At 55.3% G+C, this 26,201-nt stretch overlaps 1 protein-coding gene across 4 annotated transcripts in view; it reads right to left on the bottom strand.

Moving 5' to 3' along the window:
• Positions 1-7,301: 7,301 nt before the first annotated feature.
• LRRN2 (leucine rich repeat neuronal 2) overlaps positions 7,302-26,201 on the bottom strand; it is a 62,477-nt gene continuing 43,577 nt past the window's right edge. For 3 of the 4 annotated variants that reach the window (XM_032422141.1, XM_032422139.1, XM_032422140.1), the window contains exon 2: positions 7,302-10,662. In XM_032422141.1, coding sequence (XP_032278032.1) covers positions 8,263-10,425 — 2,163 coding nt within the window. In that variant the 5' untranslated portion in view covers positions 10,426-10,662 and the 3' untranslated portion in view covers positions 7,302-8,262. Of the gene's footprint in view, positions 10,663-13,536; positions 14,479-26,201 lie in introns of those variants that run through there. The other variant, XM_032422142.1, reaches the window with a different exon arrangement.

Below are 26,201 nucleotides of genomic sequence, written 5' to 3'. Positions count from 1 at the left end.
AGAGGAGAAAGTCTTGAGACTGGTTTTCCCAAGGCACTTGTGTGAATCCTGTGCCAGCCCTCTGCACACGGTAGCCAGAAAGATGTCGCTGACTGGCCGAGGGATCTCTACTGTGGCTCTTGGGGTTGGGGAACCCATGGAGTTGACATGGGGGTGCAGCAGAGTCCAGGAGCCTTGTAGATTTTGATGAGTTGAAAGCCCGAAGTTGACTGAAGGTTAGGGGGCAGACACAGGAGCCCTTGCTTTGCAAATGAAAACACTGGTAATTCATTTTCCTCATTTTAAAGGAAATGTCTACATGAGTAAATCCGAATCCCACTTAGGGGCAGAGATGGTGGATGTTCGTCACTCGGATCCTCCCTGACAGACTCTCAAACTGTTGGGGCTGTCTCTGTTTCCCTTGGCAACTCCCAACTGTACTCTTAAGGCTTTGTACTTGTGAGTGTGACTCTTGGATCTTCTAATGCGGTAGTTCTTGATTTTTCTGAGTGTTGGACCCATTTCAGAGTCTTATTAAATACAAAGTGCCCTCTCTCAAGAAAATTTCACAATCATATACCCAGAAAAATCTGTCAGCAATTCATAGAGGCCCACGGACCCTCCAAGTCCGTCTTTGAGCCGCTGGCTCTAGTGGAGGGCCCCAAGGAGGCGGGCTCAGTCCAGCCCTGCCCTGAGCCAGGACACTAGAGTGCTCGTTCCCTTGCACCCCTCATTGTGGATAACAACACTGAAGCCATTAGAAGGCAGGGACCTGAGTTAGAGGACCCTGTGTCTGGTTTCAACTGCGAGAATTGGGACTTCAGCAAGCAGTGGCCGGTGGCCATTGAGCTCTGAAACTAGGACCTGCCACTGAGGCTCCTCAGCTCGGTCAGCTGCACTCCCACGCGTCCTGGGGCTCTTACTCCCGCCCACCACACATCCATCCCTCTAATCCTTGCCTGTACGAGTGATAGCACCTCCTCTTTATCCTCTGGAGTTAGTGCCCGATTATTGCCCTCTCACGTCCCAGACCCCCGAGAGGAGAGTACTCCACTCGCTCCCTTGTTTTCGATGTAGAAGATAGTGTGGGTAGGTGGGTAGAGCAGGAGAATTTGGAATTAGAAGACCTGCATTCAAATTCCAGCTCTATCCTTGTTGGTTGTGTGACCTTGGGTCAGTTATTTAAATTTCCCAAGCCTCAGTCTCCTTACCTGTAAAATGGGGATAATAATCCTATCTGTTCTGCCTAACTTCTTGAGTTATTACTAGGAGCAGATGAGAAAGTAGACATCCAGGAGCTTAGTAATGGGCTACAATGGGCTGCACGTTATTCTTGTCATGAAGTTGAGCCTGGGTTCCTTCTTCCCTCCTTATAGGCTGACAGCCTGGCCCTTTTTGATTCCTGACGACAGCAATGAGGGGATGAAGTAGAGCTCCTTACCACAACGTCCACCTACTCATGTCCTTTTGTGTCAAAGGGAGCTGCCATTTTTCAATGATGGCTCTTTCAGAGCTCTAAGACATCCACCAGCAAGACCACCTCTGTCTGCAGAGTGGTGCTGAAGGTGGGAGTGGGGGACTGTGGGGATTGGAAATTTCTTTTTTTTTTTATTATGTTATGTTAATCACCATACATTACATCATTAGTTTTTGATGTAGTGTTCCATGATTCATTGTTTGTGTATAACACCCAGTGCTCCATGCAGAATGTGCCCTCTTTAATACCCATCACCAGGTTAACCCATCCCCCACCTCCCTCCCCTCTAGAACCCTCAGTTTGTTTCTCAGAGTCCATCGTCTCTCATGGTTCATCTCCCCCTCCAATTTCCCCCCCTTCATTCTTTCCTTCCTGCTATGTTCTTCTTCTTCTTTTTTTTTATTATGTTATGTTAATCACCATACATTACATCATTAGTTTTTGATGTAGTTCCATGATTCATTGTTTGCATATAACACCCAGTGCTCCATGCAGAACGTGCCCTCTTTAATACCCATCACCAGGCTAACCCATTCTCCCACGCCCCTCCCCTCTAGAACTATGGACTCTGAAAAACAAACTGAAGGTTCTAGAGGGGATTGGAAATTTCTACAAACAAGGCAAGGGGGAACTCTGGGGTCCTTGGTTGGGGACTACAGGAAAGAGAACCTGGAGGGGCACAAAGACGCTGAGGGTGTGCTCGGGACAGAGTGGGGGTGCTGATTCATGACTGTAGCCGGGCCGTGGAAGGTCACAAGCAGCAGAACCAGCTTTTGGATGAAGATAACAGGAGAATAGCTCAGGCGAGTATTGTGCTAGGGCAGTGATCTGGGCCACTTGGCCGGAAGGAGGCCACGGGGACCGCATTTTCTAATCAATGCTATAACATGGGTGTGAAGTCCAGATGAAGTGGCGGCGGGTCCTCCTGCCATCTAGATACTTGCTTGGTGCATTGCTGGGCTCGGTGTCGAGTCTCTGAGGAGCTCCTGACTTGCCCAGCTGCCGTCTGGCTCAGAAACAATGGAAATTCACTGGCAAAGCTGCTCCGGACGTAATTCTGACCAACAACAAAGAACTGGTTGGTGAGGGGAGAGATCAGACCCCTGGAGGAAGCCACTACGCAGTTCTAGAGTTCACGGTATCTAAGGACGGGAAAGATGAGGGGGCAAAAATCAGACACACACCCCCAGACTTCTACAAAGCATGTTTCAAAGATTCAGAGAAAGGAATCAAAACTGTGATTCTCAAGAGAATCGAGTTCAAGAGGTTTTAAAACTGAAGTCCTGACAATGAAGTCACAAATTATCCTGAGTGTAAAAAAAAAAAAGAAAGAAAAGAGGGCAGCATCTAAAAATAAAGGTGGCTGCACAGGGGAGCTCTCCAGTGCACGAAAATTTTAGAAGTTCTTATGTTCTCGAAAAACTAATGACATACGTTTAAAGTATATGAATTTGAATATAGCTGAGCGGGGTGGTTAAAACTGAGCCCTTGGAATCCCTGTTTGAATCTCAACTCTGCCACCTACTAGCTCTGTGACCTTGGATAAGTCATTTGACTTTTTTGAGCTCTGATATCTAAATCTGTAAAATGGGGTAGTGGTATCCCGTCTATAAGGGAATGAAATGAAATGGGGCATGTGAGGGCCAAACAGAGGGGCTGGCACGTAGGAAATGCTCAGTAGCCACCATTATTAGCATTCTATTAAAAATACAGGAGATGCTCTTAATCAGAGGGCAACTGCAAAAGGATCACGCCAAAGGGTTGGAATTGTATGGGGAAGGTGAAAGACAGGTTGATGTGACACTTGGGGAAACCTCTGCAGAACACACCAGGGCTCTCCTGGGAAAATCATCAAGAAGGAAGGCGGACGTCGGGCCTGGAATAGCCACTGAGTTGTCAGCGGCCGACAGAGGAAGGACAGGGCAGGGACTCCTGCTGTCCCTGCAGCCTCTCCCTCAGAGGGACGTGCTTGATGACAAACACGGGATGCAACTGAAGGCCAGTCAAGGTCATTCCTCACTCCCTTGAATGAGTCTCACTCGCTGTTGCGGGGCAGGACACTGATAGAACCTGCAAACGTGATGGTAGGAGCTACCTTGAAGAATCACCGGGAAGGCTGAGCGGTCAGGAGTCTGCAACAGAGCCAGCAGGGCTTTGATTTTAAACACGGGGAGGAGGATAGATTTAGAAGATACAGAGGTGCACTTAGTGCCCATGCCTGGCAGAGTTCTAGAAGTGGTGACTACATGGAGAGAATTATTGGAGAGGCCCACCTGGCCCACCTGCTTCTGCCCTCTGCCACTGCACACCCCATGCTCTTCTCAGTGTAGCAGCCAGAGGGATCCCCTCAAGTCCGAGCATGCCACGTCTGCCCAGGAGACTGCTGTGGCTCCCTTCTACCTGGAGGAAGAGTCCAAGCCCTTCCAGTGGCCCAACCCCCACCTGACATCCCCCCGCCCTGCCCCCCGCCACCTTGTCTGAGCTCAAGTCTCACAGTTGCCCTTCCCTTTCCTCTCTTGCTGTGGCCACACTAACCTTCTTGCTCTTGGCTTTCACCCCTGCTGTTCTCACTGCCTGGATCACTCTTCCCCCAGACAACTACTTGGTTCCCTCCCCCAAGGCTTTGCTCAAACGCCAGCTTCTCCATGAGGCCTTCCCGGAGCACCCCATGCAAGGCCCCACCCTCCCACCCATCCTCTTCTCTGACTTAGGTTTTTCTCCATAGTCCTCATTACCATCCTACATACTACAGATTCTTACTGTGTGTCCTGTCTATCAACTTTCTCTGCGCATGAAAATGCAAGGTCCACGGGCTCAGAGATTTGTACCTGCATCCCCGTTTCCTACCACTGTGCCACCCACACAGTCATGTTCATTAACTATCTGTTGCTTGGGAGGGAGGGACAGAAAAGAAAGGAGGGAGGAAGGGAGGGAAGGAAGGAAGGAAGGAAAGAAGGAAGGAAGGAAGAGGGCACAGTTAGAAAGAGGCTGCTAGACTAGGGTGACCAACCATACCAGTTTGTCCAGGACTGGGAGAGTTCCTGAAACAAAGGATTTTCAGTGCTGAGACCAGTAAAATTCTAACTGGTCACCTACACTCACTTAGCCAACTGTGTTTACTTCTCTGATGCAGGGACTAGGCTGCTAGCTCCCAGAAATGTCTCCAGCTCACTATCTCCACATTTCACAGCCTTCCACAAAGTCTATCTGTGGGAGGATGCAGAAATGTGGGCTGCAAGATAGTGTGTTTGAGCAGCGTGTAGTTGGCTGAGTGGCCGCAGTAGACATGTTGATTGATGGAGCCAGTAAGGATGGTGGGAAGGCTGCGCGGTGAGCCACGGAACCGTGTCCCGGGTCCACAGTCTGAGCTGTGGATGAGCACGTGGAAGGCAGGGGAATCTTGAAGTGGCATGTACCAGGGATGGAAAGCTAATATGCTCAACAATTGGGCCCGGTTTTGAAATCGTCTCGATCGATGGAAATGACAGACCCTATGTAACAACTTAAAATGTAAAGGGAAATAAATATTGCTTTCTATTTAGGGTTAAAGAAAAAAAAGCCATCTTAAATGTACTGAAGAGACCAGGCTTAATAGCTGTTTTGTTTTGTGTTAGTTGCCCACACGCTCGGTCCAGTGTGAAAGCAGAGACTCTCCCCCCAGAGACGGTGTCTAAACCGTCTAAACAGACCTCGAGGGGTGTGGGGGTGCTGTCCTCCTGCTGGGCCCCACACACCCGAGCCAAGTACCCGGCTCGGTACCAGGGGAGAGGCTGCTCACTCTCATTTGCTGGCTTTCTAGCTATTCTAGGACATAGCACCCGCAAAGCGCCTCTTACCCCTTCCCCCAGCTGGCTGTGGCCTTGAGGTGGTGTCTCTGGGACAGAGAAGAGACCCCTCCCTCCCTCCTCTTCCACCTAAGTTCTCTGGGATAGCCAGTGTTTAGGACTGGGGATTCAGCTGAGAGAGGTTCATCTAACCACAACTGTTTCTCCCCCCAAGAAGGAGGGATTCATTGTCAAGGGCGCAAGCAGTGTAAGCCCCACGGCAGCTGGGAGGCGGCAGTGCGGTGAGTCCCAGGAGCCAGAGCCACATCCCCTTTCCCGGGGGGCTCACGGCTCCCACCATTCCCCAAGGGCTTCCTGCCTGCAACTGAGAAGGCTGTGCGAAAGGAGGGTAGCAAAGGGGACTCAGAACAGGTGTTCTGAGCTAGCAGGTCGAAGGCCCTGGGCCCCCGGCTGGGCAGGCGGCCACTCTTTGGGTTGCTAGGACCAGGCCCAGGGCTGGTAGGAAAGCTCTTGGTGGCAGTGGAGGTGGCTGACGGGAGGGGGCCGCAGGGCTCCCCAGGCTTCCCGGGGCTCTGGGGGCTGATTTAGGGGGAACGGCACTTTGATTCTTCGTGCCACGTGGGCCGGACAACAGCCAGCGCCCGTTGTCCTAGAGGAAAGGAGAGGCATCGATTTCCGACTCCTGTCTTTCGTGCTCAGCAACAGGCCCTGCCCCACGTCTTCCCACGTCTTCCCCACAGGGCTCTGGATCGGAGTATGGCCCCAACCCTCACCTATGGAGAACAAGCTAGATCCCAGAGGCCAGTTCCAGTCGGTGGGCGGGGCTGCCCGGAGTAACTGACAGGATCCCAAAGCTCATCAGGAAGGAACATGGGGAAGATTAGGAATGTCGGCCCTGGGTGCCCAAAGGGGAGGGGGAGCCCGTCTCTGCTTTCCCAGCCCCTCCCCTAAAGAGCACATGCCTGGCCCATGGGAAAAAGCTGGCATGAATGGGGCCTGCTGACCTCAGGGCAGAGGGTGGTCATTTCCTAATGGGGCCTGAGCAGCCCACCCGTGGAGGGGGAGGGGCGGACAGTCCTCCAGCCCCTTTCCTGACTCTCCTGGGAACGTACACCGACCGGTACCCCTATACACGCCGGGGCCTGCAGCGGAGGGAGTGAAACATTCTAGCCCCCACAGGCCAGACTCCGGGGTTCTCAGAGTGTGGTCCCACGACCAAGAGCAGCAGCGTCACCTGAACACTTCCTAGAAATCTAAATTCCCAGGTCCTCCCAGATCTAGAGCCCAAACTGGCGGTGGGCCCAGCCCCCCGTGTTCCGCAAGCCCTCGGGTGCTTGTGATGCGGGCCGATGCGGGCGCCCCCTGCCTGACAGAAAGAAGGCCTCTAGACCAGCTGCCACCAAGGGCTGCAGAGGGGAGCCCTGCCAGCGGGCTTGGGGCGAGTGTCCTCTTTCTAGGTTCCGTGGGGCCGACGCTCCGTGTCCACCTGCACGTGCATTTGCCATCTCCGTGGCCCAGTGGCTTGGAGCTGCCCTCTGTGTCTGGAGCGCAGGGGTGCTCAGCCTCACGAGTTGCTTCTTCGGTCTCAGGAGACCCGTGGCTTTCCTAGCCCCTTCCAGAAACAAGAGCTGTGGCCCAGTGGCCTCTGCTCTGGAGCTGCAGCCCCCTTGACTGGCCACAGCAGCCCCCCTCCTTCCCCTCCCTGCCCCGGGGTCTATGGCCTTTCGGACAGATGCTCCTCTTCACATTTGGTCCTAAGAAGTCAATCTGTCTTAGCAAACCAGGCTCATTGCAAATGATACCGAAATGGACCGGAAAGATCAATGCAGCAATTTCTTTCTCCCACAGTCCTCGCCTCCCCAAATCCTCTATCACCCCACACCCCCTCCTGCCCCAGTGAGCCAAAGTTCTCGCTGTCTTGATGATTTGCAATTCTCTGCATGACTCTGCCTCTTGGGTTTGTTTAATTAGAAATAGGCCGGGAAGTGCTTCCCAGGCGCTGGCATGTTAATTGCTTATCAGGGAAAGAGAAGGGGTGACAATGTTTGGTGATGGAAATTTCCACTCTCTCCATCTCTCTGAGCTTTTCTCCCTTTTCTTCTCGCACCTTCTCCTCCCTTTCCCGTCAGCTTCTCCTGCTCTCTGCCCTTCTGTCCCCAGCTCTCCCGTTCACAGTCACAGGGGCTCTAGGGAGCAGGCCCGGACTCAGCCCTCCAGGGAACACCTGTGCCCTCTGTCACCATCTCCCTCTCCCCTCCTGTCCCAGCCCCTCCCCCCGCCAGCCCCTGGGCTCGCAGAGATTCCAGAGCAGAGGGCTTTACAGGTATGCTTAGTAGTCAAAGATGAGCTTCCTTTTGTTTCCTTTCCCCCCTTATTATTGTTATTCTTATTTATTTTTATTTTTTACAAAACAGGAGAAAAGAGTGAACTGGGTTGGGGGGAGGTGACACATTTCTCCACAAAGGTACAAAATTGCCTATAGAAAGTCAACCTCGCAGTGCCAACCCGGGCTTGCCAAGATGAGGCGTTCCTGGGCATCCCCCTCCCCAAATGTCTTTCAGATCCGGCCGGGGACCCACTGTGGGAGCGGTCCCCCAAGGTGGGGAGGAGAGGCCTCCCTCAGCCCTTGCCCAGGAGGGGAAAGAGCAAGCAACTGAGACTGTACAAAGAAAGAGAAGAGGAGGGGGTGCATCCTGTGGGCCAAGGGCCTGGGGACACAGGCAGGGGACATCCAAGCAGAGGCCCAGGAGCCTCTGGGCACACAGACAACTAGGGAGATGGGAGGCTCTAGCCAGAGTCCTTCCTGTTCCTCGGAGATGCTCCTCAGAATGTCAGCAGACAGGCCCCCAGAAGGTAACGGCGACTTCGTGGAGGCGGCGGGAGCCGCCCCTGGCGCTGCAAAGCCCCGTCTGTCTTGGTCCGGCTGCCAGGCCTCAAGCACGTGGGTCCCTGTCACTTTCTGGGCAGGGCATCTGGCCCAGACTGCCTCCCTTTTGGTCAAAAGGAGTCCTAGTTACGTGTCTACTGCGGAGAGCAGGCTGAGCTTCGAGAATTTTGCAGCAATGGTGGGGACAGTGTTTCTGCTTCTGAAGACCTGGACAGCTTCCTTCCTGGATTCCAGGCCAGGATGAGGGGCGCGGACACCACTCGGACCGCGGGGGCACTCCAGCCCCAGAAAGCCCAGGCTGGAAGGAGAGGCCGCCCACCCACGCCCTGCCTGGGCTGAGCAGTGCCAAGGTGGGCGGCTAGCCCGGCTGCCAGCAAGAGGACAGCGAGGGCCAGCATGGCTATGAGCCCGGGCCGGTCCCCTAAGGCTCTGTGGCAAGGAGTGGCCTCCTTAGTCCTGGTCCATACGCATGCCAACTGGGTGTGGGCATCAGCAAAGGCCACTTGCAGGCAGGCCCAGTACTCCGTGGCCTGAAGGAGGCGGGTGATGTTGTAGCTGTGGGTGCCCCTCGGCAGGCGGGCCAGAGCAGGGGCGCCCTGGCCCCGGAGGGAAGAGGCGCTGGACCAGGTGAGGTTGGTAGAGACTGTGTTGGGTGGGGGGACCCAAGACAGTAGGATGTGATAAGGGTGGGTCTCCTGCACCCGGAGCTCCAGCCCCCGTCCCTTGTCCCGGCCTGGCTGCAGGGGAGCCCGGCCAACCACCACGCTGACCGTCTTACTGTCAGCCCCCACCAGGTTCTGGGCCACACAGGTGTACAGCCCCGCCTCTTCCGCCGTCACCCTCCGCAGCTCGAGGGTCCCCTCGGGGTACACCCGGTACTTCCTGCCAGCGCGGGCAGCCGTTAGTCGAACCCCGGCTGGAGTGACCCAGTAGATCTCGGCTTCCGGTTCGGCCAGCGCCCGGCAGTGTAGCACCAGGCTCTCTCCGCTGGCCACCTGGAGGCTGGGGGGGAAGCTGCGGGGGGAGATGAGGGGCAGGCAGTGGTCCGTCATCTCCCGGAAGGGTACCTCGCGGACTGGGCGGCGCTGGAGGTCTGGCGGCTCGGCACACAGGGTGGACTGTGGCTCGATGAAGCGGACACGGGTGCCCGTGGCATTGGCCCAGCGGATGACGCAATCACAGCGGATGGGGTTGCCGTGGAGACCCACCTCCTGCAGGTTGGGCAGGGACTCCACCGTCTGCTGGTGCAAGGCACTGAGAGCATTGTTGTTGAGCATGAGGGTCTCCATCTGGGGCAGGTGGTGGAAGGCGCGGGGGTGGATGAAGGACAGCCGGGGGTTGTTGGTGATGTCCAGCTTGGTCAGCTCGGGGAGGTTGACCAGGGCGAACTTGTCGATGGAAACCAGCTCCTCCATGTTGTTCAGCCCCAGCTCCTTGAGGTGCAGCATGTTGGCAAAGTCCCCGGGCCCCACCCGCTGGAGCGGGTTCTTGTTCAGGTCTAGGAACTTGAGCCCGGGCACCTGCTCCAGGGCCCGCCTGGGCACCCGGGCCAGCTGGTTGTCATAGAAGGAGAGGCTCTCCAGGCTTTGCAAGCCCTCCAGGGAGTAGTCGGAGATCTCCCGAAGGTTCATGCCTGCTAGCACCAGGCTGCGCAAATTGGCCAGAGGCCGGAAGTTCATGTCCAGGATGGCATCTACCTTGTTGCCACCGATCATGAGGATCTCTAGGTTGGGCAGCATCTCAAACCAGCGGCTGTCGATGGCCCGCAGCAGGTTGGAGTTGAGGTGCAGCCGCAGCAGGTTGCCGAGGCCAGCGAAGGCCCCGGGGGCGATGCGGTAGAGCCGGTTGTGGTTGAGATAGAGTTCCTGCAGGCTGGTCAGCCCTGCGAAGCTGTGGTCCTCCAGCCGGGTCAGCTGGTTCTCCTCCAGGTGCAGGCTCAGCAGCTGGGGCAGGGCACGGAAGTCACAGTCTCGAGCGTCCGAAAATCTGTTCTGGGACAGGTCCAGCTCCGTGAGATTGGCCAGGTGGTTGAGCTCACTCCGGTCCACACGGACAATGCCGTTGCTCTGAAGGAGCAGGGTCTGTGTGCCCGCGGGCAGCCCGGGGGGCACGGCTGTCAGGAGCAGGTCATTGCAGTCCACGGTGGTGGCCTCCCGGTAGGACGATCGCGGTGTATACCAGGGCCGGATCTGGCAGGCACACTGAGGGGGGCAGGGCACGCGCCAGGGTACCACGGGCACAGCGGCGGTGGCACTAGCCACCCAGGCCAGTAAGAGGGGGGCCACAAGGAGCCTCATGATGGAGCAGCAGGGTAGGGGACCATCCACGAGAAGAGTCTGGAGTCCTTCCACTCTTAGCAGCTTGCAGGCTGAGGGTCAGCAGCCCTGCCAGGGCCTGGGGATCCACCCTCCCAGGACAGTCATTCTACGTGGGGATGGGTGGGCATCGCTTCTTACCCTTCTGGGTGTGGCTCTCCATCCTTGTCCGCTGGGGCTGGGCCAGCTCATTCATTACCACACCCCATCAGGGCAGCCCTGGAAGAAGAGGATGCAGAGTAAGGAGGTGGCAGAGAAGCAGAATCCATTCCCTCCGCCCGTGTCACCCCTGTTTGCAGAGGGCAGAGGAGCTGAGAGAGATAGACTGGGCCACAGCCAGGGCTCCTGGGTTCTGTCCTACAGCCCTCAGGCTTTATTTTATTTTTTTAAATTTATTTATTTGTCAGAGAGAGAGAGAGAGAAGAGAGAGAGAGAGGACAAGCAGGTGCAGCAGCAGGCAGAGGGAGCCTGATGCGGGGCTCCATCCCAGGACCCTGGGATCATGACCTGAGCTGAAGGCAGACACTTAACGACTGAGCCACCCAGGTGCCCCAAGGCGTCCCACTCTTAAGCTTCAGTGTCCTTTTCTATTATCTGCTGGGGGAGTGAGTCTTCATGGAAGGAGGGAAAGATTGAACCAAGAAGCTTCCAGGATAACTCAGGAAGGGGTGTGTGTGCGTGCGTGTCTGCAGAGGAGAGGGGATGCTGGAGTTCCTGTCATCTCCACAGTCCTTCTGAGCCGAGACACGTGGAATGGATTCTCCTACCTTTCTCACATCTCCCCGCCTCCCTCCTTGGCTCACTGGGTAAATGGAAAATAAAGTGAGAGTTTCCAGGCATCCCCCTGAGCAGTGTGGGTAGGGGGTGGTGGAAACAGTACAGATTTTAAATTCCAGGGTGGGCTCTCAGGACTCTGGAAGTGGAAAGGCAGTGGTCCCTGAGCCCACACCCAGACTGGCTGGGGAAGTGGCTGGTCCTGCCTGGGGTCTGCTTGGGCTCTCCTCATGTATGGCTTTGGTTTTCCCCACTCTCCCTGCCCAACAGCCTGGCTGAGCTCCCTGGAAGGAGGCGGTGGGGTTAAGAAGCCTGGGCCTGGGCTTTCCCGCTTACCCACTGTGCACAACACTCTTGAGCTGAAGTTACCTTGACACGCCCCGCTTCCCATGTCTCCTTCTCACTGTCTCCTAGACAAGGCCTACTTGTTCTTTGAGCCTCAACTCAAGGTCAGTCACCTCCTACAGAAGCTTCTCCCAAACCTCCCCACCCCGGGCTGGCCTAAGGGGCCCGCCTTATGCTCTTAGAGTGCCCCATGCTCCCCTCTGTCCTAACCCGGACCACATCTCATGGAAATGGCTCCCCAGCTGGGAACCTGTCTTGGTCATCACTGTGTCTGGAGCACACAGCAGGTGCCCAGTGAATGTTTACTGTGTGAATCAATCTCTGTGGCTCCAGGGCCCCATCCCCTCAGGAGGGTGTCCCCACCCCCAGTGTAGAATCGAAGCCACTGCTCTTTCCCACCTCCCAGGTATGGCTAATCCAGGCTCTCCCACAGATCCCAAGGCCAGGCTGCGTCATCCTGGAGGCAAGTCCAGCCTTGGCCTACAACCAACATGGGAGAAAAACCAGGGGGCCTTGCTGGGCCCGGTCCCCTCCTGAGCAGAGGTCCCATTCGGGTAGTCTTCCAAATGCGGGTATCAGGGAAGCACCCCAGCACTCACTGGGCACCTGAGATCTGCATGGACCCTTCCAAGACTCTGAATATCTTATTTCATTTAACCGTTATAACGTCATAACGAGTCGACCAGATAAGCATTAATACCCCTAGTTTGCAGATAAAGAAATTGAGGTTCATTAGAGGTTAAAGAACTTGGCTCAAGACACATAGCCGGTAAGCGGCAGGAGACGGGAATCCACCCAAGTCCAGAGGTTGGGCCACTTACACCATCCTTCTTCGTCCCCAGGCCTGGGTGTGGCTGCAGGAGGCTGAGTGCCCATTCTTGTCCCCTGGGGTGACGTCTACTACCACCCTCTAGGCAGGGTCCTCTCAGCTGCCCAGAGGGGCTCCGTGCCCATCTCACTCTGCTTCCCGGATGCTAGGGCTGGGGAGGGGAGCAGTCGGAGGAGGGATACCTTCCCTTGAGCAGGAGAGCAGTACGCCTGTTTACATTTGACTACTTCCCACCTTCCTCTGCAGCTATTTCTGAAGGTGGGAAAACAACCATGACTTAAAATGCACAGAGGTTTTGCGTGGGGGTGTGTGTGCCCTGACACGTACAACTCAGAGCAAACAAACACACGTGTACGCACGGACGCATGCCCGCATACGCGTGCGGAGGGGAGCCCAGGGAACTTGGCCACACAAGCCAGGGAGTGGTGGGCAGGAAGAGGGTGGGGGATTCTGTAGTCTACTGTGTGGATGGAGAGGCAGCAGGAACCAGCTGAGCCCCAGGATGGCCCTGTCATGGGGCTGGACCTAGGCCGGCGCTTACATACCAGAGGCCCCTGCCTCCTGCCTAGACCTGGCATGAGGGAGCAGAACCCACCTGCAAAAAGATCTTATTACCCCTTCCTACCAGAGCACACTGGGAAAAGGTACTGACTTCTCAGAGCATCTGCTCCTTATGTCTAAAGTGAGGTTGTCATTAGGATCAAGGGAGCTGAGTGTGGCACACAAAGAAAGAGCTCAATAAATGTGAGTTCTCGTCCAGCTCCGGTCATCCTCAGGGTTGGGAGACTGCAGCTACAGGACTTCTCAGGGGCAACAGATCCTGTTGCTCAATAAGCCCCTACGGAGCTTGCCCACTGTGGCCCAGCATGGCCGCCAGGTGGCATGGGGAAACAATGAGCAGAGATAAGTAAAACGTCACACCTTTATGGAGTGACCCTCTGGCTGGGCAGGTGGGTGAGGCAGAGTGCCTGCTCCTCAGCCAGGAGCCCAGGGCTGGGGTTTGGCACCCAGGGAGAGGTAGGGTCTGGATGACACGTTTGGCTGCACCCCTGATCCCAATGCTTGGCAAAGGCCCAGACAAGTCCTCCCCCTCACTGCTGAGCACACAGCCCCCTCCAGGGAGGAGCACTGAGCTGCCCACTCACCTGCCAACACGGGTTCAGGCCGTCTTGCACATGCCCACTCATGCCCACTCATGCAGGCTGATTAGAGATCTCTGCCGGGAGCTGCAGAGAAAGCTGATTGTCTTGTATCTATAATCTCCGGGGTGAGCAGGAGTTCAGATGATTGTGTGGACATTTTCCCCAACTGAATTTCAAGCTCCTTGAGGCAGGGGCCATGTCTTACACGCTTTTTGTGCACCCAAAGCTCGGAGTGCAGGGCTGGGCACGCGGAGGGTACTGGTAAAGGACACCAGCGGTGAAACAGATGACCCTCCCATCAACCCCGTGTGTAGGCAGAGAAGGGATTATTCAGTCTGGTCCTGCAGCGGAAGCACCTGAGGCTTGGAGGGCTTACGTGACTTTTCAGAGGTTACACAGCTTCCATGTGGCGGGGTCAGAATTCGAACCTAGGTCTTGGACTCCAGAACCTGAGCCACCAGTCCAGCCAAGGCTTGCTGCCTGGTGGATCCAAGTCTGCCTTAAAGGAGCGCAGCACCAGGCCGACCTGGAGTGCCTGCCTAAGAGCTGGCCTGGGTCCTCAGCTCCTCTTCCCCCACAGCCACCTGATGGGCCCCCACAGACACCCCTCCTTGATTTCGGGCTAGAGTGACACCACACCCCCCCAACTTGGACAGCACAGGGAAGACACTGTCCCTGTGTGAGTTTGGCTGGCCCTGGCACCACAGGGACAAACAGCCGGCAGGCTGCACACGGACCTCAGCCTGCCTTCTGATTGGGGGCTGGGGGCTCTTGGCCAGCCTTGGCCTTCAGTGATGGGAGACTGAAAGCCCTGGAGCCACAGTCAGGGAAGCAGGGCTGTCCACTCCAGGCGCAAAGTTTCTTTTGCAAGAGCTGGCTCTGCAAGCTACGTGGGACCCACCTCTTCCAGGCAGCTGCTCTGGATTTAGCATTAAGTGTGGAATGGTCCCTTACACTCCCTATTAAATTCAGACCCTTGGCAAAGCTCTGAATGAAGTGTTGGGGAGAAGCTGTTGTCAAAGGCGGCTCCTTCTCCCGCCCCGCCCCACCGGCCCCCTCCCTCGGCCCTCTCCCTCGGCCCCCTCCCCCGGCTGAGTCCCGCCCCGCCCCGCCCCCCGGCTGAGTCCCGCCCCGCCCCGCCCCTGGCTGAGTCCCGCCCCGCCCCCGGCTCAGTCCCGGCGCTCCTGCGGGTCTTGACAGTGCGCTCCTCTAGGTGGTTTGGTGGATGCGGAGTCTCTCCCTCCCCTCCCTTCTCTCCCCTTCCAGGCAGCCTCCACCCAGCCTCCCAGAGCCAGAGCCAAGGGTCCGGAGGGAGGAGCGGTGGTGGTGGTCGATGGCCTGGCCTTCGCCGCTTCAGTGCCAGGTCCCCCTGAGCTGCGGAGACAGATGGGCAGCATGATTGAGTGTAGCGTTGATAAACTCCGGCCTCCTCACCAGCAGATAAGCGGTGGGAGGGGCGCAGGGGGGGGGAGGCCAGCCCTCCATCTGCGCACCTGGCCTCCTGCTCGTCCTGGGAGGTGAGCCGGGCTCCTCACTCCCACCTCTCACCGAATCACAGACAAGCAGGACCTCAGAGCCGAGGAGGACTGAGCGTTTATCTAGCCTTGCAGAGTCTGAGTTCCATAAATTACTTATGCAAAGGAGGAGCGGTGGAGCGGAAGGGGCCTGGCTCTGCCGCTTACAGTGTGACCTTGGGCCAAGCAGGCAACCTTCTGAGCCTCAGATGCCTGAGCTGGAAAGGGGGTATTACCCTCCTCCCAGAACCACCGCTGGGGGGCGTGCAGGAGGTCAGGTGTACGAAGTGCTGTTCGTTCCCTTCATTCGCCCCCCTCACAGCTGCCTCTCATTCCATCTTACCACCTACTTCTCAGCTCTCACCTTTTGTGATAAACTTAAAAAAATATTTTGAACTGTAACATATGTACAGGAGAGCGCTTCCATGGCACTCGTCCCAAGTGGGCGGCTCCATGAATTTCCCCATTAGTACGTACCCGGACAGCCACCAATCAGAACAAGATGTAAAGATTTCCAGCACTCCAGAAGGATCCCAGGGGGCCCTCCCAGTCACTATCCAGCCCCCACCTGCACTTAACCATTGTCCTGACTTCCATCACCATCCATCAGTTTCATCTCTTAAACCCAGAATTCCTCTTCATTTTCCATCACAACCTGGGACCGGGGTCTTTGGAAACGGTGGACTCTGGCTTTAGGGAACTCCAGAACTTCAGACTTGAAATTCCCTTACCTCATCTTCCTGCTTCAAAGTGGGCTACACTTCTCAGGGTCTCACACTATTCTTTTTTTTTTTTTTTAAGAGAGAGAGCACATAGAGTGTGCATGCGAACGAGCAGGGGAGGGGCAGAGGGAGAGGGAGAGAGAGAATCCCAAGTAGGCTCCATGTCCAGCGCAGAGCCCGATGCGGGGACAGGGTCTTACACTTAATCAGCCATCTCCAGGAGGGCAGGGAGGCTGTTTCCTCTTATTCCCCTTTCCTGTTCTACAATTCCCAAACCTGGAAATTGCTCTACACCTTAGGCCCCTGCTCTGGTTGAGTCCTCATGGCCGGGCCTGTGAGTGCCATGTGCCCGGGGCAGGAAGATGGCAGAATGGCCTCCTGCCCCACGCACCCCTGGCCGCCCTGTGTCTCTCCTCCAGTCTCCCTTCCCCAAATCCCTGCGGGGTCCTGGCCACCTCCTGGGGTGGCACTGATGCTTCCTTTCCACCGCCAACCCCCTAGGTCTTCTCATTACAGAGAATGGGGCACCAGGCACGAGGACAAATATGGGGCTGGCCAGGGAGGAGCGGCCCAGACTCGCTGCTAACTGTCCCCGGCCCTCTCCACCCGGCTGTGTCAGAGGCTCTTCCACTCGACTTGTCCCACATCCAGCATCCCACATCTCCCACCACAGCTGCTCTTGCTCCTGCCCTCCCACGTCTGTCCATCAGCAGCACTGCCGTCCAGCAGTCTCCAAGACCCGACATCTCCACCACCTTGACCTGTCCCTCTCCCACCTCCCCACACCCACCACAGTGCTTGCACTTACTTTCCCCTCTCATTTCTTGTCGTGACCCTTACATCAGCCTCTTCGGGGGCCTCCCGCTCACCTCTCTGCGGTCGTCCCGTTCCCAGACACCCCATGCTCCCGCGAAACTGGACTTGCTATTTCCTTCCACACCTGGGGCCCCTCACTCCGCGAAGCCCTTCTCCAACTCCAACTGTCAGGTCCTCTTCAGCCATAAAAGCCCATCCCCTATGCCACCTCCTCTCGTGACACTTTCTACAGGTTTGACTCCCTCCGAGAAGGGTGGTCTCTCCCACCGCCATCGCAGTCTCCAAGACTCTTGGAACAGACCTCCTCCCGAATAGCACCTTCCTCGTGGTCAGTCCGTGAGTCTGTCTTCCCAACCAGGCTGTGAGCTCGTGGAGGAAAGGGTGCTTTGTTTTTGCTTCATGTGTCCTCAGAGCCCCATGCAGGGCACACTTTCCCTGTAGGGGTTGGAGGCGTTCTACTGTGTGCACTGTTATCTCAACCCACGTAGTGGGTCATGAAAACAATTTAAAGTGAGTCACAATCTGCATTTAAAAAAAATGAAATACTATAGAAAATATCATTGAATGCAGCTACACTAAAGCACTGTTTTGAGAAGTTTTAGCTCTCTATTTTACATGCACACATACACACTTGTGCACAGTCAGGAACATGATGCAAAACCATGCATTTTTTTTGCCCTTGGGTCACCGTGATAAAAGCTTGAAAACCATTATTCCACCGAGCATCTCTCTTGGGTAAGGTGAGTCCCTTCCGCTCTGGTTGAAGATACTGGGAGGATGACATAAAGCAGAGGCTCAGAAGAAAGCTATGACATTCCTGAGCGCCTGCTCTGTGCCAGGATTTCTAGTTGCTCCCAACCACCTGAGAGGTGGGTCCTTGACAGAGCGGGAAGCTCAAGCTCAGTGGAGCTGTGGGGTCAGACCAACGCCCGCAGCTGGCATGTGGGAAGCCCAGACTGGAATCCAGAGTGTCATTGCCAGCCCTTTCTATTTCCATGGCTCTGGTGCCAAAGCTGATTTCTGAGAGTGGGTATGGGGGGGTGGCTGGAGGAGAATAGGGAGGGAAGCGGGAGGGCTTCCCCTGGGGAAAGGATGTGGGGCTCCCTCCTCCACCCCTGCCCCCTTTCCTCTGCAGTGGGAGGAGTCAGCGTTCCAGGAAAAACCCCTCCCTGGCCCTGGAGGACAGGGCCTTGTCCTGAGCCGAACGAAGTCTCTCCATTCCCTGTCTCCTGGCTGGCCTGGGCAGAGGATGCTAGAATTCTGGTGTCTGGAAGGGAGCCTGACTCTTTCTTTCTTAATGAGCAGTGGAGGGTGCCAGGAGGGAGCGCAGGGCCATTGCCCTCTGGCTGCACTGCTCTGCACAAGGCTGCAGGGGAGCAGGGAGCCGTGCAGGCTGAGTCTGCCGTCGCCCTGTCCTGCCAGGTTCTGCTGATCATCTGCCCACCTGCAGGACGCCTGCCCTGACCGCTTGACCCCTCTCCCGGCTCCCACAACGCCCCAGCATCCCTCCATCATGAACCGCTGGTTCCTTTCAGTCTGTCTCTCCCACTAGACTGTGAGGCCCTGCTCCCAAGTCTGGCACACAGTAGGAGCTCGGGGACCATCTGCAGGACAGCAAGAGGGAGGGCAGCTGAGGCAGAGCAGGGAGAGAGGGGGGCTGCTTGCGCCAGTGCTCCTGGAGACCAGGCCGGTCAGAGTCTGCGCTCAGGCCCTTCTGCGTCCTTTCTTGGCACCTGGAAGGAGACACACACTGCTCCTGGGGTCTGTATCCTTAGGCATGCACCTGGCTCCCCTGGCCCGGGGTTGCGCCTTCCCTCCGGTGGAGAAGGCACTTCTCTCTGACTCAGGCTTCTCTGCCTCTGGATTCGACATGATCCTACGATGATCCTCGCCCTTCTAGAGCTCTCCCAGGCTCCCCCTCCGGAAATCCTGTGGACTCCACCAAGCCCTCTGAGAGCGTAGGTTAGTGGTTCAGGGGTGGGCTCTAGAAGCAGCTCTGCGCCTGAATCCTGGTGTGGCTGTGTGACCTTGAGCATCCTCACTTGGGTTCTTCCTCTGGGCACGGGGAGAGAGCCTACCTCATGGGGGAGCCTGAGAGAGATGATGTCTGTAAAGTGCCTGGTGTTCAGTAGCACCCTCTTCTTGTTTTATCCACCTCAGTTTGTCTGAGGCCCGGCCCCTGCCTTCTAGACCATCTCTGCAGCAAGCCAGCACCAGACTGGCCCGTCCATGGTCGTGTGCCTCTAAGGCAGGCACCCTCTCCTAGGGACTCTTCCACCGCAGGCTGCCACTCCTTCCCTGTGCAGCTGGCTGCCCTCCCTGGGACCTCCAAGTGGGGTCCTGTTTCTAGTCTCCAGGACAGCTCTGGGACCCAGCTCATTTATAGGTCACTGATGTCCGACACAAATCTCACCCAATAAACAACGAGGCTCCTCCTGGCTTAGGTGAGCAGTGGCTCTGTTCCCCCCAGATGCTCTCTGGCAGCTGGGAGAGGGCCCCTCCTAGTAGCCGAGTTCTAGATGTCCCAGCCTGCCAATGGCCCATGGTCATTCCACACTGGCTGTGGATCCTCCCAAGCCCAGCTGCTGACCCGTGAGCCTCTCCAGCCTCCCTCCCTGTCACTCTCCGTGGCCCTCCTACAATCAAGTGGGGGTGCTGGGCAGTTCCTGCATCGTCTGGAAAGGCTCCCCTCCCCCGCAGCCAGGGCCCCAGAATATCTCTTCAAACACAGTAGATTCCTGGAAGCTAGGTGCAAGGGCAGGGGGAAGGGGTGTGTTTGGGGGTAGATTTCGGAGAGATGCAAGCCATGCTCTCTCCTGCCCCTGAGCCTTTGCACAAGCAGGGTCCTTGCCCAGAAGGCCCCTTCCTCACCTGTGTATCTCAGAACTTCCTTCCCATCCCTGAAGTCTTCCCTGACCATGGCCTCTCCTACAAATTCATCAATCCCTTGCTCCTTCCCCCCTCCTCTGAGAGCCCACACCTCCTCTCTCAGACTGTGAGCTGTCCTGGCACAGCTCTGTGGCCCCGGAAAGAACAGAGGGAATCAGCGCTGTCTGAGGTGAATGGGGAGCTAGACGAGGAGGTTTCTCTCTCCACAGTGTTGGGGGTGGAGGGAGGGACGCCGGGGCACACTGGGGGTCAGGGGAGATGCCCGGGGTGGGGGGGCAGGGTTTGGGGCCTGGAGAAAGGGAGGAGAAAGGGAGGCAGAATGAATGGGGAGCAGACCAATTAAACAAGGAGAAAGGCCAAACCTCTCCTAACGGAAAAGGGGAAGATGAAATCAGAATGAAAACTGATGAGGCGGAGAGACAAAGAGACTCGTCTCATCAGCAGGTTTGCCAGATGAAGCTCGGAGATCAATCACGCGGCGGAAGGAGCCTCGGTCCGGGAGCGGGGCAGCCTGCGGGATAAATGGCTGCGGCTGAGGCCCCGGCAGTGACGATGGCCTGTCTGTCCTCAGCACCTCCTCAGGGTCCCCTTCCCGGTGCTGCTGGCCTCTCCCCATGCAGCCCGGGTCAGGCCTGGGAAGAGCATTTCTCAGAAGCTCTATCCAGCCTTCTCCGCCCCTGGCCCATCTTCCCTGAGGCCCGGAGCAGGAAGCAGAGGTCAGGACACGGGAACCAGTGGTAGAGGACACAGGACAGGACTGGGCTGCGTTCTAGTCTCAGCTTGGGGACAGACCCTGGAACGTGTCCTCTCACTTCTCTGGGCCCTGGGCTCCTCATCTGTGAAACGAGGTGGTTGGGCTGGAGCAGCGGCTCTCAAACTCTGGTCCCCGGACCAGCCATGGCAGCGTCACCTGGGAACCTGCTAGGAAGGCAGGTTCTTGAGCCCAGCCCAAGGATGGCTGCAGAATCAGGAGCTCAGAGGGTGGGCCCTGGGCTGAACAAGCCCTCCGCTGGGTGATTCTGGCAGATGCTCCTGCTCGAGAATCGCCGGGCCAGATCATCTCTAAGGCCCCTCCAGCTGAGATCAGAACTCCGTCAATAGGAACGGTGTCAGCTGGGAGCGCTCAGTGACAGCCACGTGGATGATGAGCTTCTCATCACCATGCTGACAGTGAAGGCTCGGGTATCCCAGACCCCCTCACCCTTTCTGTCCCGGCTGCAAGGAAACGCTTTACCCAATGAGCATTAATAGAGCCCCGACTGCATCCTGGCCCTGTGAGGGGGTAGGGATGCAAGGTGATGGGAAGGGCAGGCAGAGAGTCACAGATTAAAAAAAAAAAACCTCGATCTACTAACATTTGATAAAAGCGGTCACACAAGTATATACTGAGGGCAGCAGGGGCACAGCCTAGAGGAGAGAACACGATTCTGCTGCATGTGGGAAGCTGGGCAAATTTACTAAAAGTCAATGAATTGTACAAGAGAAGTGAGTGGAGTTGATGGTATGCAAGTTGTATTTCGATAAAGTTCTTTAAAGCAAATTCACAGAGGAAGTGTTGCCTACATCAGTAGGTCAGTAGATGCACAGATGGTGGGAGGCATTCTACGCATGTCGGGGACACCAGGAGCAAAGGTCCTGGAATGAAAGCAGATGAAGTGAATTCCAAGCACTGCGTGGTCCCCCGTAGGGCCCGAAAATGTGGATGATGTGGCAAAGAGACTGGAGCAGCCGGTTGGAGCCAGAATGGTCTGGACATGATACTGCATGCAAAGTGTGGCCGAAGGGGCATCCAGGCAGCAGCTACCACTGTCATCAATCATAGTCTATCAGGACAGGATGCACCTTGCAACTTCAGTTCTTCCGTGTTTGTGATCCTATGTGATTCTCACGAAAGCTCTGGGAGGTCATAGGTGTCATTACCGCATTTAAAAAAAATATTTTATTTATTTACTTGAAAGAGAGAGAGTGCACGCGCGCGCGCCAGAACAGCGGAGGGGCCGAAGGAGAGGGAGAGAGAATCACAAGCAGACTCCCCGCTGAGCGTGGAGCCCAACGCCAGGCTCAATCCCACAACCCCGAGATCATGACCTGAGCCGAAATCAAGAGTCGGCTGCCTAACCGACTGAGGCACCCAGGGGCCCCGAGTCATTACCCTGTTTTACTGGAAAGGATATTAAATGACTTGCCCAAGGTCCTACAGCAAACAAGTCCTGGAGCCAGGGCTAGAAGATACACTGTGCTTCCAAGGCTGGCCCTTATTTTCCCGGTGGGACAGCAATGCTGCTAATGGCAGCTGTTGATTGAAAACTGATTATGAGCCTGGCCTCCAGCCAGAAGCCTGACATGAGCCTGCGCTGAGTGCTCAGAGGCACGCTATGAGAGGGGGTTAGAGCCCTATTTCACAGATGTGAGAGGGTAGGGAACTTGCTCAAGAACATCCAGCTGGTAGACAGGACTCAGCCGAGGTTCTGGCTGGTGCCAAAGCCTAAACCCTGCTCTAAAACCTGTGCTCTAGACCCTGACCCCACATCCTCCTCCTCCATCCCCCACTGCCCAGTTCTCCTAGGACTCAGAATGCAATGGGGGAGATTTCCAGTGACTTCTTATTCAACTTCCCTTGGCGTGGGCCAACACAAGAGAAAGAAACTGGCCCCTGGCCTGGGCTGAGTTGGAAAGGGAAGGCCCTTTCCAACCCGGCAGGGGCACCCTCCCCTCCAAGCCCGTCCATGCCTTCTGAGCCCAGTGCACCTGCTGGGGGCTGGAGGGCCCCCGGGGGCCGCAGAGCCCAGTGGATGAAAATGCCTCCGTCTGTGATCAATAACAGGCATAATTCAGTGACTGCGGCAAGTACAAAGGAGTGTAGGTTAAATCAATATTTAGAAGCTTCAAAATTACACTAATTAAGAACAAGTCTTAATGATTTTTACTGTTGGGGAATAAAAAAGATAAAAAGCCCACCTATATTTCACGATTCTACCTTAGTAGCTTGTAATACTTTGGGAAAAGCAGAAGATGAAGCATGCCCCCAGCCAGCCCCCCTTTCTGCATTGCAGGAGAGGGGAGAACCTTCTCCGTGGTGGCATGGGGAAGAGAGAGGGGGAGTGGGATGGGGCACAGCATGCAAGCAGCATGTTGTAAAAGACCACTGGCTTGGGGTAGGGACCATTATGGGTTGAACTGTGAGCCCCAAAAGATATATTTAAGTCCTAACTCCCAGTACCCGTGGATGTGGCCTTAATCTGGAAATCGGGCCTTTGCAGGTGTAATCAAGTTAAGATGAGTTCATACTGCATTAGGGTGGGCCCTCCTCCAGGGACTGTTGTCCTTATAAGAAGAGGGAAGTTTGGACGCAAAGAGGCACAGGGAGAATTCCATGTGATGGTGCAGACAGAGATGTAAGTCTGACAGCTGTGAGCCGAGGACCGCCAAGGGCCGACTGCCAGCCCCAGGAGCTAGGAGGAGGTGAGCAAGGAGTCTCCCCTGGGGTTTCAGAGGGGGCGTGACCCTGCCACACCTTGACTCCAGACTTCTGGCCTCCAGAACTGAGATGATAAATGTCTATTATTTTTTAAAAATTTTTTATTGTTATGTTAATCACCGTACATTACATCATTAGTTTTTGATGATAAATGTCTATTATTTTTAAGCGCCCCCAGTTTGTGGAGCTTTGAGAGGGCAGCCCCAGCACACGGCTACAGGGCACTTGGATTCCAGTTCCGTTTACTAACTGTACAAGCTTGGCAAGATGCTTCCCCTCCAGGAGCCTCGGTTTTCTCCTCTGAAAAACAGGGATAAGACTAGCACCTTCTGTCTTTTGTGCAGAGATATGGTACAGAGGAGATGAATACATGAGTGTGAAAGGTGCACCCTGAGCTGTCAGTGCTACACAAATGTCAGGAGGGCTCATCGCTGGTGGCAAGAATCTGGGAAGGGGCCCAAGAACCGTCTGTCAGATGGTGCCAGCTCGTTGGCCGGGTCTAAAAACCCAGTCAGATCCCACGTGTGAGATGTCTGCATCGTTAGAGATATTATATCCACGAAGGGGATTTTATTGTTGTTCTCAACACTATTTTTTTTTAAAGATTTTATTTATTTATTTGAGAGAGCGACAGAGAGAGAGAGTGAGAGAAAGTGAGAGAGAGAGAGAGAACATGAGCAGGGTGAGGAGCAGAGGGAGAAGAAGACTCCCCGCTGAACAGGGAGCCGGATGCGGGGCTCGATCCCAGGACCCTGGGATCATGACCTGAGCCGAAGGCAGACAATCAACCGACTGAGCCACCCAGGTGCCTCTCAATACTATTTTATTTGCTGCCCATTTAGCCCTGGTTTTCTCATCTGTAAAATGAAAGGGTTGGACAACATTATTTTATAGGTATTTTCCGGCATCATTCTCTGGGCTTATTTATGTATGTATTTTAAAAGGATAGTATGTCTTAACAGCCCAACCTTGGTAGCCCGGGACAGTTCAGAGGGACGCCAGCTAAGAGCCGTAACAAGAGATCAGGAGTGTTCTGGGGCTTTGCACCCCTCCTGCTGGGTTAACGGAGGGGGACCCAGAGCACTTTTCCTCTGTCTTCCCTCGAACGTACCAGGCATGAAAGGAACAGGAAACCACGTAGGCAGCAAATAAAATCTCTATTGATCATGAGATGGCTGGCATCCCACTCCGGCTGGCTCCCAGGACTGTTCGTCTTAAATACACATTTCTAAAGATCCACTCGTATGTAATACGGGAGCTGTGTCTTGTTAAAGTGCGGTGGGACGGGGCGGCTGAGCGTGGAGTTGTGGCCCCTCTGTTGGGCCCTCTTCCAGGTGTCTGGGGGCAGATAAGGTTCTCAGGTAACTTCTCAGAATCTTGGAAGGAGCTGCACCTTGCTGCAGTGGGGTTCTCAAATAGGGTGGCCAACCTTCCGGCCCTGTGACAACCAACATTCTTCCCAGATGGTATTAGTGTGGAGAAGGAGCATCTGTTTGCACATGGCCCTCACAGGACAGGTGACACCAGCAACATCACCGTGATAATGATCGCCACATGCCATGCCCTGAGATTCACCGCCATGATGCCGCACCATCATGGTGGCTGCCGCACCTGCCTCCTACCATCTCCACCAGTAGCCCCAGCCCCATCGCGCTGCCCTGGCTGCCATCACCACACCCCATCACCTCCTCCATCTATTGCCACGTCATAAGTACCCTATTCACCATATGAAAATGTGTATGGTTTCATCACTGTGACAGGTATGGAATCTGAAACAGATACGGATTTTGCCACTGGAAATACACGTTAGATGGTAAGACCTCTATAATGCTAACACGAGACTGAGTGGATTCACATGGACCCAGAGGCCCCCCACAAACGAAGCATGGGCATGGTTGTATGATGCACAGGTGGAAAGCACCAGGGGAAGGGAAGCAGGCAGGGGACCTCCACATTCTGCTTGGGGGAAATAAAAATGACCGTCCTTTGCTTCTTATTATTTCTGTATTTCTGAACTCTGGCTGTACCATCGAATCATAGAGGGATCTTTTATTTTTTATTTTTTATTTTTTTTAAAGTAACTCCTCACTGGGAAGTTCTCCAAAGTGGGGGACTCACAACCCTGAGATCAAGACCTGAGCTGAGACTAAGAGTCACAGGCTTAACTAACTGAGCTGCCCAGGCGCCCCCATATAGGGATCTTTTAAAATATTCTAATGCCTACATCTCACTCCAGTCCAGTGAAATCAATCTCTGGGGGTATGATGCAGGCATGGTATTAAAAACAAAAAAACCCCACAGAAACAAAACAAAACAACTCTCCAGGATTTCTTTGTATGTAAATCTTACATCAAAAGAGAAAACCCTGTAAACCGAAATTGAACTCCATTGTCGTTCATGCTGGAGTATTTAGGGAAAAGTGTACTGATGTCTGCAATTTCCTTTGAAATGCACCAAAAATAAGATGGATTGATGGATAGATGGGAGAGGGAGGTGAGAACAAGTCTAGGAAAAGGTTAAGGGTAGAATCTAGATGGTGGGTATACGGTTGTTCGCTGCAAAATCCCTTCAACTTTGCCATATATATCAAATGTTTCATAATAAAATATTGGGGAAAAAAAAATCCCCAAGTGGTTTAATAGGAAGCCAGGACTGAGAACCACTGCATCTGATGGAAAAATCCATACCCATGTGTGTTTCTCTTTCCTTCACCCTCCCTTTGTGAAAGAACATCATCCCCACCCCCCAACCCCGCCTGCCCCTCCGTTCTCATCATTTGCATCAGAATCTGGCCCAGTACTCCCCAACCCTTCTTTGGTCGGGGCACACACAGGAAAGTGTATTTGTACAGTGCCCCTGGGGAAGCAGAGGTGGCTGCCCGCAGCAGGAGGAAGCGGCCGGGGAGGGGCCAGGCTGCCCCCCCCCCGGTCTCATGGGGTGGCCCTGAGCGCCCAGGGCTGTGCCTGGGACCCACTGTGGCCCTGCTGGTCGGCTGGCTCTGCTCTGCTCAAATACCGAGTGTCCCCTTTCTAAAGCTCTGGCTCAGCATTCTTAGCAGGGATTCAATGCTATCCCAGAAAAATCAGAGCAGAGGCTATTGCAGTGCGTGCGTGCGTGCGTGCGTGCGTGTGTGCACACGCGGGTGGTGGGGAGGACACTGCAGGCAGGGCCGACCCCACGCCTCATGCCTCATCTGCATGCTCCTCCACAGCCTGCCTGCCCTGCCGGGGGGAGCGCCATGGCAACACC

The sequence above is a fragment of the Phoca vitulina genome, unplaced genomic scaffold (assembly GCF_004348235.1).
Source record: "Phoca vitulina isolate PV1807 unplaced genomic scaffold, GSC_HSeal_1.0 scaffold26, whole genome shotgun sequence".
NCBI classification, from domain to species: Eukaryota; Metazoa; Chordata; class Mammalia; order Carnivora; family Phocidae; genus Phoca; species Phoca vitulina.
Note: the sequence above shows the minus strand (reverse complement) of the source record. Positions and strands in the feature narration are given on the sequence as shown.